This window comes from Esox lucius, chromosome 12 (genome assembly GCF_011004845.1).
Source record: "Esox lucius isolate fEsoLuc1 chromosome 12, fEsoLuc1.pri, whole genome shotgun sequence".
In the NCBI taxonomy this organism is placed as follows: Eukaryota; Metazoa; Chordata; class Actinopteri; order Esociformes; family Esocidae; genus Esox; species Esox lucius.
The window spans coordinates 5,278,506-5,296,655 of NC_047580.1; the positions used below are offsets into that span (position 1 = coordinate 5,278,506).

General features: G+C 42.0%; 1 protein-coding gene across 7 annotated transcripts in view; it reads right to left on the minus strand.

Moving 5' to 3' along the window:
* cacna1db (calcium channel, voltage-dependent, L type, alpha 1D subunit, b) overlaps positions 1-18,150 on the minus strand; it is a 104,377-nt gene continuing 86,227 nt past the window's right edge. For all 7 annotated transcript variants that reach the window (XM_034295724.1, XM_034295729.1, XM_034295728.1 and 4 more), the window contains 12 exons: positions 18,026-18,128; positions 17,350-17,451; positions 15,152-15,288; positions 14,074-14,190; positions 12,949-13,289; positions 12,494-12,520; positions 12,142-12,282; positions 3,010-3,167; positions 2,324-2,448; positions 2,090-2,224; positions 1,820-2,005; positions 1-1,434 (listed from right to left, as the gene is read on the minus strand). In XM_034295724.1, the coding sequence (XP_034151615.1) occupies positions 1,138-1,434; positions 1,820-2,005; positions 2,090-2,224; positions 2,324-2,448; positions 3,010-3,167; positions 12,142-12,282; positions 12,494-12,520; positions 12,949-13,289; positions 14,074-14,190; positions 15,152-15,288; positions 17,350-17,451; positions 18,026-18,128 (1,869 nt within the window). In that variant the 3' untranslated portion in view covers positions 1-1,137. The remainder of the gene's footprint in view (positions 1,435-1,819; positions 2,006-2,089; positions 2,225-2,323; positions 2,449-3,009; positions 3,168-12,141; positions 12,283-12,493; positions 12,521-12,948; positions 13,290-14,073; positions 14,191-15,151; positions 15,289-17,349; positions 17,452-18,025; positions 18,129-18,150) is intronic.

Below are 18,150 nucleotides of genomic sequence, written 5' to 3' on the forward strand. Positions count from 1 at the left end.
CCAGTGTATCAAATACTTGTTCTCCCCACTGTGTATATATATATATGAAACACAAAACATTTTATGTGTGAAAGAGCCCTTTCATTGCACAGCGACTTACGGGGCAAGAACATATTTCCTGACCAACCCAGTTAAAGACAAAGCACAGTAAACTAGTTAGAAAATAGAATGCCCTTGTGCTGTGAAATATTCAGGACAACACCACTGTCCTGAATGTAACCTGAAACATCGTTTTTTTTTCTGTTGGCAGTGAGCTATGTAAGCTGGTAAATGGTCAATGGCAAACTTGTGTAAAACAGTGTACGCGAACTTCAGAGAGCAGCAGCATTATTCCCCTCCAACTGCTATGCTTGAACATATTGCATTCTAGTTGGGGTAAAGGCAAAATATACTAAAATATAAATTGATTATTTTAAAATGAATTTCCATTTCATACACATGGGGAAGATATTGCTATACCTGTAACAATTAATAAATAAAATATAAAGCATCTCTTTCAAAGACTTAAGTTTCTTTACTGGGTTTAAAATATATCTACAACTTAATAGCTATTTGGCTGCTGTTGTCTTCATCTGTGTATGTGTCTTTCTATTGTAACCGTAAGTCTTCCCTGAAGGTGGATTGATTGGGCAGGAGTGAGTGTGTGATATTGGAGTGTTTTCTCATGCGTTTGGTGGTTCACAGTTTCCAAAAGGTGGTCTGTAAATGGCCGCCACTCTCCATCCATGAAGGTAAGGCGAACAGGAGGCGGGGAGATATGCCTGATGGGTGGAATGTGATTAATCTGATATGTGATTTCTGTATGAGGTCACTGAGGGGGCGACACTAATCCTACTCAACACGAGTGCTCTGCAAACCCAGCATTACTGCAGCCCCTGTGGTGCAAGCCCTTCCTATATCTCACTGCATCTGTGGACGTTGCCTGACGGGACTCCTCTGTAGCTGAATCCTTAGCGTGTCACTTCATCCCGTCATCCATTCATCTGTTTCTCTCCAGTTTTTATCCATCCATTCATTCCACATAAAGAAAGGCACTTAGTTCTCGTTTTTTTGCTGGGTTGTCCGTGGCTACATCCAGAAGGCACATGTCTATTTCGTGCCGTGCCAGATGCAGTCTGTGTCCAAGGGGAGTGACTGCTATAGGGTGGTGATGTAAATCATTTCATCGGTCAGATCCTCCTCACATTTCCCACTCGTATCCTGCTCTTCATCACTGTAGTCACAGAGATTGCGGTCCCTGAGGCTCGTGACAGTCACTGAGTCCGTAACCCTGGGAGCCCGGGCTCCATTACCCATACTGCCGTTCAGCAGGTTGCTGGCAGCGCTCTCCATTTCATCGATTGTCATCTCGCAGGCGTCTGCAATTTCGTGCTTTGTCGCTGTCACGAATTTCGGGTCCTGGGCATATTTCCCCAGACCTTCTGAAATCAACACCTGGAATGTTATACAGAAATCAGTCAATTACAGTGTGGTGTATGCATGCATTCGTACATGTATTCTCGTTGTCCTGATGGGGACCACAAATCCCTGCAAGTATAGTAAACAATGAAAATGTGTCTTCATGGGAACCTTTTACATAAGGAAAAAGGTTATTTTCAGCTTAGGGGTTAGGTCTTGGGTAAAAGTTACAATTCAGGTTAGGTTTATAAAATAAAAGAAGAATAACATTTGGTTCCTTCTCCTGTGTCAAGGGCATTCACGATTCTAGGCAATGCTGACAGGATGACAGCATGTGGCCTTCAAATGGCAGAACTACATAAGTCAATATTTCAGGGTTGACAAAGTATTTCTGGTGTGTATGTGTGTCTGGGCTACTCACGGCCTCCACCAGGCTGTTGGCACTTCCTAGCTTCTCCTGATATTGCCGAGTGATCTCTGGTGGGATCTGGAGGTGTGAAGGGGAGTAGGTGTGGCTCACAGGGGCTTCTGGGGCATCAGTGTACCAGGAGCTCCTTCTCACAGAGCTTGGGGTGCTGGTCACACTGCCTGGCCTCCGCCAGTCCACCTGGATACACCCAGAAACACATTTAATACAGGTACCATGTATTTTGTAATATACGCATCCATCCATTCACACAAACAAACAAACCTGGATAAGGGGGGTGTAGTAGGGGGAGTGGTCCTTGCTGATGGGGGAGGCGGGGGGTGTAGCCCAAGAGCGCAGAGAGCGTGATGGCGAGAGGTGCTGGAGCCTACTGGAGTCCAAGCCGGCCACCGCCATCACCTATGCAACAGATTCAGATGAAGGGGTAATAAGGGGGTCAAACCAGACATTCTGTTGTCCTCATGGCAATAGATGTCATTAGGTAAGATGCTGACTGACCTGATGCTGCATCAGGTGCAGTGGTAAAGCTGTTCTATGGGGAACGGATGGGGTCAAAGGGGTCTCATCATCCTGGCTGCTTTGTCTCCTCAGACAATCGAAATTGAAGGAGGGTTTGTGAGGGGCTAGAGGTTTAAAAAGAAGAGACACTTTTTGAGTTACAGATAAGGGTCCTTAACAGACGATCATCTCATCTTCATCCGCTTATCCGGTATCGGGTCGAGGGGGCAGCAGCTCCAGCAGGGGACCCCAAACATCCCTTTCCCGAGCCACATTTGCCAGCTCTGACTGGGGGATCCCAAGGCGTTCCCAGGCCAGTGTCGAAATATAATCTCTCCACCCAGTCCTGGGCCTACCCCGAGGTCTCCTCCCAGCTGGACGTGCCTGGAACACCTCCCTAGGGAGACGTCCTGGGGGCATCCTTACCAGATGCCCGAACCACCTCAACTGGCTCCTTTCTATGCAAAGGAGCAGCGGCTCTACTCCGAGTTCCTCACGGATGGCTGAGCTTCTCACCTTATCCCTAAAGGGGGGAGCCAGCCACCCTTCTGAGAAAACCCATTTCAGCCGCTAGTTCTTCTGGTCATGACCCAGCCTTCATGACCATAGGTGAGGGTAGGAAGGACAACGATCAGACGATCAGTGACAACCCAAATAGAATCACTAGGGGGGCCGTGGAACCTCACCTTGGGGTGTAGATGGGAGCAACCATCGCTTTGGCGAACGTCCACCCTCCTGGAAAATAGGCTGCTGGTCATTGTCGTCATCATCGTAGAGACTGTCCAGTTGGTGGTAACCCATGGATGCCTCAGTTTGAGGGTCATGATATTCCTTTTGGGGCCTCCTGAACAACAACCAAACCACAACATCTGTAAACAAACACCATTGTCAAAAACAGCCACATCTGAGGGGTGTACTACGAAGTGAGGTACAGTGGGGAGAACAAGTATTTGATAACCTGCAGATTTTGCAGGTTTTCCTACTTACAAAGCATGTAGAGGTCTGGCATTTTTATCATAGGTACACTTCAACTGTGAAAGATGAAATCTAAAACCAAAATCCAGAAAATCACATTGTATGATTTTTAAATAATTAATTTGCATTTTATTGCATGACATAAGTATTGGATCACCTACCAACCAGTAAGAATTCCGGCTCACAGACCTGTTAGTTTTTCTTTAAGAAGCCCACCAGTTCTCCACTCATTACCTGTATTAACTGCACCTGTTTGAATTTGTTACCTGTATAAAAGACACCTGTCCACACACTCAATCAAACAGACTCCAACCTCTCCACAATGGCCAAGACCAGAGAGCTGTGTAAGGACATCAGGGATAAAATTGTAGACCTGCACAAGGCTGGGATGGGCTCCAGGACAATAGTTAAGCAGCTTGGTGAGAAGGCAACAACTGTTGGTGCAATTATTAGAAAAGTTCAAGATGACGGTCAAGATGTGAGGTTGAAACATCATTCTTTGGGGATGCTTTTCTACAAAGCGGACAGGACGACTGCACCGTATTGAGGGGAGGATGGATGGGGTCATGTATCGCGAGACCTTGGCCAACAACCCACAGCCAGGGCAACTAAGGAGTGGCTCCGTAAGAAGCATCTCAAGGTCCTGGAGTGGCCTAGCCAGTCTCCAGACCTGAACCCAATAGAAAATCTTTGGGGGGAGCTGAAAGTCCGTATTGCCCAGCGACAGCCCCGAAACCTGAAGGATCTGGAGAAGGTCTGTATGGAGGAGTGGGCCAAAATCCCTGCTGCAGTGTGTGCAAACCTGTTGAAGAACTACAGGAAACGTATGATCTCTGTAATTGCAAACAAAGGTTTCTGTACCAAATATTAAGTTCTGCTTTTCTGATGTATCAAATACTTATGTCATGCAATAAAATGCAAATTAATTACTTAAAAATCATACAATGTGATTTATTTTTTTAACACTGGACCAGCTCTATACCCTCTACGGGGTGCTTGAAGGTTCATGGGAGTTTGCCCAACCAATCCACATGTGTTTTGTGGATTTGGAGAAGGCATTCAACTGTGTCCCTCGCGGCATTCTGTGGAGAGTGCTTTGGGAATATGGGGTCCTGGGTCCTTTGCTAAGGTCTGTCAGGTCCCTGTAAGACCAAAGCAGGAGCTTGGTCCGCATTGCCGGCAGTAAGTCAGACTTGTTCCCAGTGCATTTTGGACTCCGGCAGGGTTCTCAGTCGGAAAAGGGTGGCTTGCCCACTTCAGGTTGGTGGAGAGTGCCTGCCTCAAGTGGAGGAGTTTAAGTATCTAGGGGTCTTGTTCACGAGTGAGGGAAGGATGGAACGGGAGATTGACAGACGGATCGTGCAGCTTCTGCAGTAATGCGGTCGATGTATCGGTCTGTCGTGGTGAAGAAATTTACCGGTCAATCTACGTTCCTACTCTCACCTATGGTCATGAGCTTTGGGTCATGACCGAAAGGACAAGATCCCGGATACAGGCGGGCCGAAATGAGCTTTCTCCGCAGGGTGGCTGGGCGATCCCTTAGAGATAGGGTGAAAAGCTCGGTCACCCGGGAGGAGCTCAAAGTAGAGCCGCTGCTCCTCCACATCGAGAGGGGTCAGCTGAGGTGGCTTGGGCATCTGTTTCGGATGCCTCCGGAACGCCTTCCTGGGAAGGTGTTCCGGGCCCGTCCCACCGGGAGGAGACCCCGGGGAAGACCTAGGACACGCTGGAGGGACTATGTCTCCCGGCTGGCCTGGGAACGCCTCGGTGTCCCTTCAGAAGAGCTAGAGGAAGTGTCTAGGGAGAGGGAAGTCTGGGCATCTCTACTTAGACTGTTGCCCCCGCGACCCAGCCCCGGATAAGCGGTAGAAAATGATGATGATGACAATGTGATTTTCTGGATTTTTGTTTTAGATTCTGTCACTCACAGTTGAAGAGTACTTATGATAAAAATTACAGACTTGTACATGCTTTGTAAGTGGGTAAACCTGCAAAATCAGCAGTGTATCAAATACTTGTTTTCACCACTGTAGGTGACGATAACTGACTTTTTCGTCAAGTGAAAAGACGAGAGAATCGTGGAAACCCCTACTCTTTTACTGCCCAGTGGGTTTTGAAATGGGATTTGAAACCTATATTACCCCAAAAAGCATGCACGGATGCGCCCTTGTAAATCCACCAGAAATAGTCACAATATAACCGTAAACAGTTTTATTTTAGGCTTACTCTAACATAGCTACAAATCCTAATGGATAACTTATGAAGATTCAAATGCGGGACCTATTGTTCGCAGGTCCGCATCTCTAACCACTACGCTCTTTACCAGGGGGTAGTCAGTCAGTCAGTCATTCCATCACTCACAGTTGAAGAGTACTTATAATAAAAATTACAGACTTCTAGATGCTTTTTAAGTGGGAAAACCTGCAAAATCGGCAGTGTATCAAATAACTGTAACTGACTTACGTATTTGTTACACGGCCGATTTTGCAGGTTTTCCTGTCCAATCTTTAGTATGTGTTATTCATTTTTTTTTTTTAGCAGGATTGGGATACCTTTGATCCAAAAAAATCTGAATTATCCTGATCCCAGCAGAAAGTTGGATTTCAGGAACAAAATGTAATCAAACTTTATAATTGGTCAAATAATACATTTGTATCATGTAAGTATATTTACATTAATTATATTTGATTTGTTTAACTGTTACAGTGATAAAGTAGACATTAGGCTACCTATTGCCTTTTAGAAACGTTTTTAAAAAATCCCTATAAAATAATCCCCCAAACATTTATTTATTTATTTTAACTGTCATTTATCTCAGTATATTAATTACAATGACACAATCATCAGAGATGAACCAGTTATTGAGGAAGAAGGTGAATCTTCACTGGTAGAGCCAGTAGTTATTGCCACAGGAGCTCAGAAACTAGGCTAGAAGCGTTCTTTGCCAAACAAAAATGATGATGCCTATAAGTCAACAATAAACCGAAAGGGTAGAAGTACAGATTCATCTGGCAGCAGAACAAATCACTCTTACCCATTACCAGCAAACCAAAGCCAGACTTGATATCCGCCTCCAAAAAAAAGGCCTTTGAAAACTGGTCTTTCCACAAATTAAGAACTCTGAATGTTCCTTATTGTGTTAACTATTGGACATTTAGCCTTTTTAGGATTTAAAACATGTATTCAAAATATCCAAAATGTATTTGCGAATAATGTGTATTATTTGTATATATTCATTTGTTGAGGAGTTAGATGTCTCAATACTCAAAAATATATATGGAAAATCCATGCGTATATTCATTACAACAGATAAAAATATTTGTAAATGTGAAAAAATATTTTGTAAATAAAAACATTATCTGTAAATATGTAAACATGTTTCACAAATGTAAAAAAAAAATTGGGAATATGTAAAAACATATTTCACAAATAAAAAAATCTGTCAAACATTAAAACTGTTGCTTAACATTTACAAGTGTTGACTTATATTTACAAATCGAATAAAACCAACAACAGATTAAAATACTGTAAGAGGACGTAAAGAGTGGACTTGATAAAAACCAAGGGGCAACATCGGACTGAACTAAAAGCAAGAGAAAAATTGTGTCTTTAAGTTTGATGCCAGGGTATGCAAATTGTGTAAGCACTAACACTCCCTAGATGTGCAAGACTCATACTGAATGAACCAATTGCAGCTGTGCAAGTCAACAACATACCGTTATCTAGTCAGTTGCGTTGTTGGGTTAGATACCTTCATTACTTTAGTTAAGCTACAGTAACCTACTAGCAGCCTAACTAGCCAACAAGATGTAGGCTGACATAACTAACAGCGCTTAAGTTAGTTGCACACACTCTGCATAGTTTTATCCATTGGTAACGCAGTCAAATATTGTTATACAAATAAACGTTATAAGCACATTTCAGGAAAAACGTGTCCTAGCTACTTATATACTCCAATCTACCTGGCCCCAGTCCAGATATTCCATAAGTCCCACCAGGCGAGTCCTCTGACTGAAACCACACACACGAGAACTTGACGACCGAAGGAAAATGTGTCTCAAAAATTTGTAAATATAAAATTCTGATCCGTAAATAATCTTAAGATTTGTAGATGTAACACACTTGTAAATGTTAAGCAACAGTTGTAAATGTTTTACAGATTTGTGCTTGATTTGTGAATTTACAGATAATATTTTTTCACATTTACAAATCCTATTTTTATTTGTGAGTTATATATATACACACACATACACAGTGGGGAGAACAAGTATTTGATACACTGCCGATTTTGCAGGTTTTCCCACTTACAAAGCATGTAGAAGTCTGTAATTTTTATCATAGGTACTCTTCAACTGTTGTATGCATTTAATGCTATTGTTTTAAGAATAAGTTCATTCAAAAAATCATTTCACCAGCAACCCCAGTGGAAAGCACACCTGGCAACAAGTCAGGATGAAATTAAAGATTATTTTTCAAGTGGTGTGTATTAATAGTTATCATTAATACACAGTACAGATGTGGTGTGTAGCCTACACTTATAACAGTCTATTCATGTGTTCACATCCTTACAGGGTAATATCATATCAAATGTTTTGATTGCCCAGTTTAGAATATTTGCATTGAGCTCACATGCCTGTCTTATTTACAGTTGAGGGAATACTATTGAAAATGTTTAAATCATGCCCAGGCCATCAACCCAGGCCAGCTAGCCTACAAGAAGTGTTTGCTGGAAAAATATCACTTAGCAAGGCCCACTGTCGGTTCTAGGGCATTTCTCTGGCGGGTGGAATTGGAGACGTCTGGTTCAAGAAGCTGACCAAGATAGGCCGACTGAATTACCTCATGGGCTCTAAACACGAAGATAACCTGCTTGGAGCAGTTTAGAGACGTAGCGTAAATTGCCATGACAGCATACCTATCCACTTTTCGTAGTACAGGTTAATCGGGAAGTAACACCCAACGTCACAAAGTTACTCCTGAAGTTACCTGGATAAGCCAGTTACCTCACTTCGTAGTACACCTCTCAGGTTAGCTTTGTGGTTCAATCGAAGTTACCCTATGCCCACAATATTGTCAGGAAAAATACCAGCACTTTTGGAAGACCCAGTCAACATTGACACACAGATTGTGAGAGGCTTACTCCGTAGGGCAAGGTGGTTTGAGACTCCTGCAACTCCTCTACTTTAGCCATAAGATGTTCTCTATGAAATATATCGCCCCCCCCCCCCCCTCCAATAACAATCACTGAATGAGGTAATATTTACACTGCTCAAAAACATTAAGGGTACACGTAATCATCACAGTATAACACCAAGTCAATAAAAATTCAGGCATATCAATCTCTCCAGTTACGAAGCAAAAGCGATTGTGAATCAATGTCACCAGTTTTGGTGCAAATGAAAGTGACAAATGGAGAGGCAACAGCAAGACAACCCCCAAAAAGGGAATGATTTTGCAGGTGGTTGTCACAGAAAATTGTTCTCTCCTTATTTTTCCTGACTGATTCTTCTCTAGTTTCACATTTGTTAGTGTCCCTGTCACTACTGGTAGCATGAGGCGGTACCTGCAGCCCATTCAGGTTGCACAGGCAGTCCAGCTCCTCCAGGATGACAAATCCATACTTGCGGTCGCAAGAAGGTTTGCTGTGTCTCCCAGTTCACACAAGTTGGAAAACACCAGTGATTTCAATTTACTTTGATTTTCGTTTTGAATCCAGCCCTCAGTTGGTGATTCTGGTTTCCATTGACTGTTGTTACGTCAATTTTGTTCTCAACCAATTACACAATGTACAGTAAAGATTTTGGTCTCTAATATATTTTGTTCATCAAGACCTGATGTGTGATTTAAGTGTTCCATTACTTTTTTTGAGCAGTGTATTAAAGATCAAATCGCTTTTTCTCCCTAACTGGACAGATTGATATCCCTGAAGTTTAATTGACTTTGTTTGCATTTCCAAAAAAGTTGGGACGCTGCATAAATGTTAATAAAAACAGAATGCAATGATGTGCAAACCATTTAAACCCTGTGGGCTGGTTTCCCAGACATGGATTAAGCTTTGTCTAGGACTAAAGAATCAAGTTAATTAGTCCTAGACTAGGCTTAATCTGTGTCTGCAAAACCAGCCCTATATGCAATAGAAAACAGTACAAAGACAACATATTAAATGAGACATTTCATTGTTTCTTGAAAAATAAATGCACACTAAATTTGATTCCGGGTAACAAAAAAGGACAGAGGCAACAAAAGACTGGAAAATCTGTGTAATGCAAAAAAAACAAAAACCTAGTGGAATATAATACAACCAATTAGGTTTATTGGCAACAGGTCAGTAACATGATTGGGTATTAGAAGATAAGTCCAGAGAGGATGAGTCTGTCCCAAGTGAGGATGGGGAGGAGTTCACCACTCTGTGAAAGACTGCACGTGCAAATAGTGTAACCATTTAAGAATAAAATGTCTTAATGTAAAATTGCAAAGAGTTTGGGGATCTCCTCATTGACGGTACATAATATCATTAAAAGATTCAGAGAATCCGGAGAAATCTCTGTAAGGGACAAGGCCGAAAACCAATATTGGATGGCCTCAGGCGGACACAATTCTGTAGTGGAAATCACTGCATGGGCTCAGGAACACTTCAGAAAACCACTGTCTGTGAACACAGTACATCGCTGCATCTACAAATGCAAGTTAAAATTTTACCATGCAAAGAAGAAACCATATATAAATAAGATCCAGAACCGCCAACGCCTTATCTGGGCCCAAGCTAATTTAAGATGGACTGAGGCGAAGTGGAAAACAGTACTGTGGTCTGACGAATCCAAATTTGAAATTATTTTTGGGAAAGCCAGCATCCGTACTGGTGTGGAGGTACATTAGTGCACATGGCATGGGTGACTTGCACATCTGTGAAGGCACCATTAATGCTGAATAATATACACTCACCTAAAGGATTATTAGGAACACCTGTTCAATTTCTCATTAATGCAATTATCTAATCAACCAATCACATGGCAGTTGATTCAATGCATTTAGGGGTGTGGTCCTGGTCAAGACAATCTCCTGAACTCCAAAATGGGAAAGAAAGGTGATTTAAGCAATTTTGAGAGTGGCATGGTTGTTGCCATACGGGCCGGTCTGAGTATTTCACAATCTACTCAGTTACTGGGATTTTCACGCACAACCATTTCTAGGGTTTACAAAGAATGGTGTGAAAAGGGAAAAACATCCAGTATGCGGCAGTCCTGTGGGCGAAAATGCCTTGTTGATGCTAGAGGTCAGAGGAGAATGGGCCGACTGATTCAAGCTGATAGAAGAGCAACTTTGACTGAAATAACAACACGTTACAACCCAGGTATGCAGGAAAGCATTTGTGAAGCCACAACATGCACAACCTTGAGGCGGATGGGCTACAACAGCAGAAGATCCCACCAGGTACCACTCATCTCCACTACAAAAAGAAAAAGAGGCTACAATTTCCACAAGCTCACCAAAATTGGACAGTTGAAGACTGGAAGAATGTTGCCTGGTCTGATGAGTCTCGATTTCTGTTGAGACATTCAGATGGTAGAGTCAGAATTTGGCGTAAACAGAATGAGAACATGGATCCATCATGCCTTGTTACCACTGTGCAGGCTGGTGGTGGTGGTGTAATGGTGTGGGGGATGTTTTCTTGGCACACTTTAGTGCCAATTGGGCATTGTTTAAATGTCATGGCCTACCTGAGCATTGTTTCTGACCATGTCCATCCCTTTATGACCAACATGTACCCATCCTCTGATGGCTACTTCCAGCAGGATAATGCACCATGTCACAAAGTTCTAATCATTTCAAATTGGTTTCTTGAACATGACAATGAGTTCACTGTACTGAAATGGCCCCCACAGTCACCAGATCTCAACCCAATAGAGCATCTTTGGGATGTGGTGGAACGGGAGCTTCGTGCCCTGGATGTGCATCCCACAAATCTCCATCTACTGCAAGATGCTATCCTATCAATATGGGCCAACATTTCTAAAGAATGCTTTCAGCACCTTGTTGAATCAATGCCACGTAGAATTAAGGCAGTTCTGAAGGCGAAAGGGGGTCAAACACAGTATTAGTATGGTGTTCCTAATAATCCTTTAGGTGAGTGTATGTATACAGTTGTAGAATTTGAAAACAAGACCTTGTACGAATTGGAACACAGCGTACAGATGAGACAGAGAGCTAGTATCTCTGTTGTTTTAACTAGGCTTCTTATCCCAGTCACTGACCGATGTATGAAGAAGGGTCGCATGGCGCCTGCAGCACTAACGCTTTCAATGAATGGTTCAGAAATAACACTGTATTTTGATTGTTTAACACAGGTAGGTTAAGTAACCTTTCCACAACAACATTACAGAATGAAAAATTCCAAATATGGAGACATTGCTGCTTGAACATGTTAACACCTAATTTTCAAACGTGAGGATATTTAACTTTCAAAACTACAGCAATTGGTCAAAGTATTGTTAAAAGAAGAGGTGATGTAACACAGTGGTAAACATGCCCCTATCCCAACTATTTTGAAAAGTTTTGCTGGCATCAAATTCAAAATGAGCATGAATTTTTCCAAAAACAATAAAATTTCTCAGTTTCAACATTTGATATGTTGTCCTTGTAAAATTTTCATATAGGGATAACTGATTTGCATATCATTGCATTCTGTTTTTTATTTGCATTTTACGCAGCTTCCCACTATTTTTGGAAATGGGGTTGTAAATGCAATGCTGTTCGGTCCGTATTGACCGTTCTCTGGATCCGGCCCTGGGTACAAGTAGAGTAGAGAGAAAACTACTGCAGAGTTCAGTAGCCCATGGTGATACCTGTCTTTGTGCAACATCATGTCCTCCTCCTGGCACTCCTCCCCACTGAAGTACTCTCCTGAGCCCCTGTCATCTTCACTGTCTACCCCTCCAGGATCCTCTCTACAGATGGTGGGGTACAGAGCACCCCCCGATTCTGGCCTGGGTTTAAACAGGTCACAGTGGACAGATAGATAAAGTGACCAAACCGCACAGAAAATAGTGTACCTCCTAATCCACAGACTAATGTGTTAATTAAATCTATAGATTTACTCATGTACACCGTATTATGTCCTTAAAAAGAGATCTCGGAGGAATTCGGGCTGACCCTTACAGTATGTAATGAGGTCATGAGGTTTCTTCACATACATACCTAATGTAGGTCTCATAGTAGCGCCTTCTGTCCAACCAAGAAAATGGTGATGGGGGATTTTGGACAGGGGATCATGCAACGACAAGACATATCCATAACTCGACAAACAGTGATAGATAATTATGATGGACAAGAGAGTCTGCTAAATGACCAACGTGTACAAAAAAACATAAAAAATGAAATACCACAGGCAAGTGCGTGCATAGAAAAACATATTACATTACATTGGTGACTAAGAACGATCTCCATGGTGTGGCAATGACTCAGGAGTATACAGTATAATCTTACACTGTTAAGATTATGAATGAGTGGAACATCGCCAATATTTGTTGATAACAGCATTGAGATGGAGAGAACCATTCTGTATTATCAAACATTTATTTTATCAGAAAGCCCCATTAAGGTCAATAGACATTTTTTGCCAAGAAAATCTGCATGATTATGCTGCGACTTACCTAGCGGATTGCACAGTGGTGAGAGTATCCAAGTCAAAATTCTTGTGGTACGAGTGGTCGAGACGCTGGCGCTGCTCCCGGACAGTCAAGGAAGGCACAGTGGGCACATTGGCATTGTTAAGGTTGGCGTTGGAGGATATGGGAGATTTGGGGTAGCGGTGGTTGTACGGGTGGGAATTTCCTGCCCTCTCCTCAGAGCCGGCTTGGGAGCGCTCTACGGAAGCGTGGCCCGGTGGAGGTGGGAACTGGAGGGGCCGTTGAGTGACACTGGTCCGGTGAGTGGACCCCTGGGGGTGCCCGTTAATGTGATTGGTGTGGTTGGAGAAGAGCACACCGTTCCTCTGTAGAGAGAACAGTCCAGTCAAAACCCACAATAATGATTAACTTAGCAACTATCTTAACCATGGGCTTTGAGTCGGTACTGGCGGTATAGTACTTTATCATTGGGCATTTTGTGAATGTTTGCATTTAAAACATGTTATGAAAGAGGACAACTATCATGTCTTTCTTAAAGATGCATTACAATACTTTTTTGAATAAGCAACTCTTTTTTTTCTTGCAGGATATGTGATATGTTGTTTAACCTATAATGATTTTGATCAGTAAAATCATCCTCATATCTCAGTTAGCCAGGATGTTCCAAGGTTTTGATGACGCACTTCACGTATCAGCATAAACATGTCTAAAACCTGCCTCAACAAGACTTCCTCTAATCACACTCTGTACAGAAAATCCCCACTGAAAGACTAGTATGACAGTATCAGAGTATCAGTAATTGACAAATGTCAGGGACCGTGAGTCTCTTGCACAAATTAGTATTTTTGTTGCAAAGAACTCCCACAATGCTTCACTTATTGCTGTACTATGAACAACAGTTCCTAACAAGAAAAACATCCCAGAGGGCAAAATGTTGATGAACAAAGGAAAATTGGAAAACATGTTTTGGTAACCATATAGAACAATACCCCAAAAGTAAAATGATGACATTTTCCAAACAATATAACATCAAAAACAATATCACCATATTTAGAAATCAGTAATTTTCAATATCACTAAAACGCTGTCTTCCAAATGTACAGCGTGAGCTAAATCAAGTGCTCCTTTTGAATGAACTTTTGAATTTACCCTATAAATCTCCTCGTCTTCTTCTGCGTTAATGTCTACAAGGCCCTCGTCTTGGAGATCACATGATATGACTCGCCGGATTTCGGGCCCAATGTCATGCAGTGTGCGGAGGCCAGCCTGCAACAATGACAAGAGAGCTACTTATTGTCAGCATAAACACCAAGACTTAAGCACATAATGTCGAGTGGCGATACACACACACACACACACTCGACTGAAGCAAACACACCTAAACACACGTGAACTAATGTGTAAGGTCAGACACATTCAGTGCACACAAAGACCCAGACCCAACCTACTGAAGAGCTTTGGAAAGAGCAGCCAAGTTCTTTGCACTGCTTGCCGATAACCAAGTGATTAGACAAAGCCTTAATCAGTGTGTAGGATCATATGAATATATGTTTCATTGAAAGTTAAATGTGCCTAGATAATAAGAACAACAGAAACATCTGTGTTTAGATTCACGCTCTGCGACCTCAGACAATGTATAATCTTTACATTGACTATTTGGCATGTGGGCTCTTATGAAGATGTGATCTGTGATAGGTAGACGCTCTTCAATGTACAGCCCCGGAAAAAATTAAGAGACCACAGCACCTTGTTCTTTCCTTTCCAAAAAAGTTGAAAAGGAAAGTTTTGAGTGAGGAACAGAAGCATTCAATTTGCAGTGGTCTCTTAATTTTAACCCTTCTGTTCCTCACACAAAAGCTTCCTTTTTGACTTTTTTGGAAAGGAAAGAAAAGGGTGCAATGGTCTCTTCATTTTTTCCAGAGCTATATATAAACACTAGCAACCATCTTTGCCATGGTGAGATGGATTGAACATGTAACATCAAACAACTGTACTGCAGTGCTTTTAATAAAGCTTCTCTTTCTCTCCTGATTTTTGACCAAGTATGTTCTTACTAAGGTAACCACTATACGAACGACATATTCCAACAAGTGTAACAGAACATTGGCTAGCCAGTAGTCACCTATTGTTCCTTTTAAAACTAATTATCCTCCGGTATGTACGCAATGTCATCACTTCCAGTTTCAAAGGTTATTACCCTTTTAGTCTACAATGAAACTTGACTCACCTGGAGGGAAATGGTGGAATTCAGGCTGGTGAAAGAGTGCCTTCCCACCAGGCCTTGCTCTTTGCGTTTCTTGAATTTCCTGAAGTAGTCCTGTATCAGGAAGGTGGCATAAAACTTCCCCACGGTTACCTCGTCATCTGAGTGGACAGACCACACAAACGCCCCCACTGTCAGCACCGCACCGCACCCCACATCCGGGGATATAAACCAGGCCCAACATATGGCTGTGCTATCCCTACATCTTCTATTCCAATTCTTCTGATTGCTCCAAACAGACTGCTGTGTAACAGACCTGTCTTCATCCTGAGCGGTTTCTTTAACTGATGTACTGCATGATGGTGGTTCAGAATGGGGGGTTACCAAGGTGTTGCCAAAACACCACATTAGCTCACTGGGCTAAAGACTAGACATGACTCCTTAGGTGTCGATGAAAGATAACGTAACCCTTTATTTATTGACAATGTGGGAGACTTATAGGGATCACTGAGCTTTGTACAAATACATTTCAATCAGGTTAGTGATAACATCTACTCGGCTCTCTTCCTGGAGCTGTGGTGACAAGACAGGTAACTGAAAGAAAGGGCACATAAGTACTCTCAAAACAACATCTGCAGACTGGCATTATCAGAATGGCAATAGTTCTGGAACACAGAATTTGTAACGGCAAATATACACTAATTTCAACTAGTTTCTATTCCATCAAACATACCCTTACATTCACAGTCTACACTAAATACATGGATCTGCCAGACAGCCACAAACCTTTACCTCAAGCATAGCTACAGCACATGCATGCCACCGCAGAAGCACTATAGCAGAGTGAGATGCATATCTAAGCCATTCAATGAGACAGGCAAGCAGTACAGAACAGGTGGGCGAAGATCTGTAACACTCAGCTAGTTAGTAAGCAGACTGGGGACAAAAGACAGGAAGAGACAGAGGCCACTCTAGTTTCATGCCACCGACCAAAAAACAGAACTGCTGCAGGAAATCCCAGACGGCAGTGAGAGGAGACTATAGAAGAGGAAGAAACGTTGTGCAGAAGAGAACCTTAACCAGAAAAAAGTAATTACGGACTCTAGCATATAAGAGTAGCACAAGCCAAGCATGAGAGACCAAGGAAAAAGCATAGTGTAGAAAAGGACAGTTAGGAAAATTAAATTGATAGGTCAAGTTAGGGTCAAAATATGGCACAGGGAAGCAATGTATAAAAACACCAAAATTGTTAAAGCATGGTAATGTGTAAAAACACACCAATAGTTAAGCATGGTTATGTAAAGAAGCAACAGAACAGTTAAGCAATGTTGTATAGAACAATCAGGACAGTTAAAATAGGGTTGCATAGAAACACATAGATGTACTCCAAAAATGTGGTATTCCACCGTGTTTACTCAAATTGTTTTGGACTGATGGGAAGAAATGTTCCATCTTAAGGAATATAATCTCCTGTGGATAAAATAACATTATTGATGCTGTTCTTTTTTGGCCAGTATGATTTACTGTCTACTGTAGTTCTGTTCACTAATTTCTACGGGATTTGGAAGAAAACAGAGATACACAATTTTTCCTCAGATTTATCATGAATGGGACATCATATTTTGTAGATTAAACAGTTTAAAGAGTTACTCGTTTACTAGTGTCTAACTTAGGTCACTCACATAAACTTGATTCTATGTACGAGTAACATATTATTTAAGTTTGTCTTGGGTCCAGATTTTTCAAATCAGACAACCCACGTGGGGTCGCTTTGGAAACGCTGGGATAGGGTGACAGACCGACCCTTGCTAAACTTTCAAAAGAACATGTGAGGCCACTGTGGAGGAGGAAAAACAGTGAGGTATGTTTTTTTTCTCAAGTGTCTGCAGTTTCTGCCTTATCTGAGCCCTCTTATCTGTGGTCAAAGACTGAGACAGACAGTTACTCAAATATGAACAAAGAAAGAGAGGTCCCAAATGTTTGCTATTATAAAGTCAAAGCAAATTATTTTACTAGTTTCTGCAGAGGTCTGATTGCTTTATATGCTGTTAGCTGCTAATCTAGCTCTGTGTAATAAGTTCCCTGAATTAGTCACATCTAATGCCACTACTGAGAGAACGCTGTTAGCCTGAAGGTCAAGGTCCCCATCCTGACCATAAACACACAACATACGTACTAACACTGCTAATTCATGTTGACAGACAAGACAGAGGGAGACTGACCGCCAGCAGGAGGCACCACTTGGTCAAGCAATTTCATGCTGGTCCTCTTCCAGATCTTCTTAATTACTGCTCGCAACTCCTCATTAGCTTGCTCCAGGTTGCCTAAGAAACACACTCTTGGTAAATAATTTTTAACAATTGAAACCGCCATTGAGTAGGCCATATTTTGACTATAGTCAAATTGTACAAGGATTTTCTCCCAAAGACACCAGAGATTATTTTATCTCACCTTCTTTTGAAATAGTTCAGTGGAAATTAAGGATTGAAGGCAAGGACAGGAAATGTGGAATCAAAAACCTTCCTCCTTGTATTAACCAGCAAGTTAAATATGCAGGGATAGAATTCTACAATACATGTTGAAATGTAGCTAGTTGTGCACTGAAGAGTTTTATCCATTTTGATAGCTCTGCGTCTTATTGACACTCTTCAACATATTGCTAATTGTTATTTGCTTTCAAGGACAGAGTTCTCAAAGAGACAATTAACTTTTACCTAATTGAGAATCTCCTTGTATGTCCACAAAGACAAAGTCACTGTGTTCGCTCCTAGAAGCACCCCCTAGTGACTAACAGCAGGAATGAATCTCCTACCATCTCATGTAACAGGTCAAGAAGCCTTATCATTGTGTAGTGGAATTTTCCAAAGCAGCTCCTGCTATGGAGACACCACTGCTTACCTTCTGTCTTGATCTTCAGAGCTGTCCTTACCAAGGCAAACAGAGTAGCGTTGAACATGACTGTGCCGTCACTGTTCAGGGGCATGTTCATGGCAACCAGCCTCTGGAAGGAGTTACAGACATGC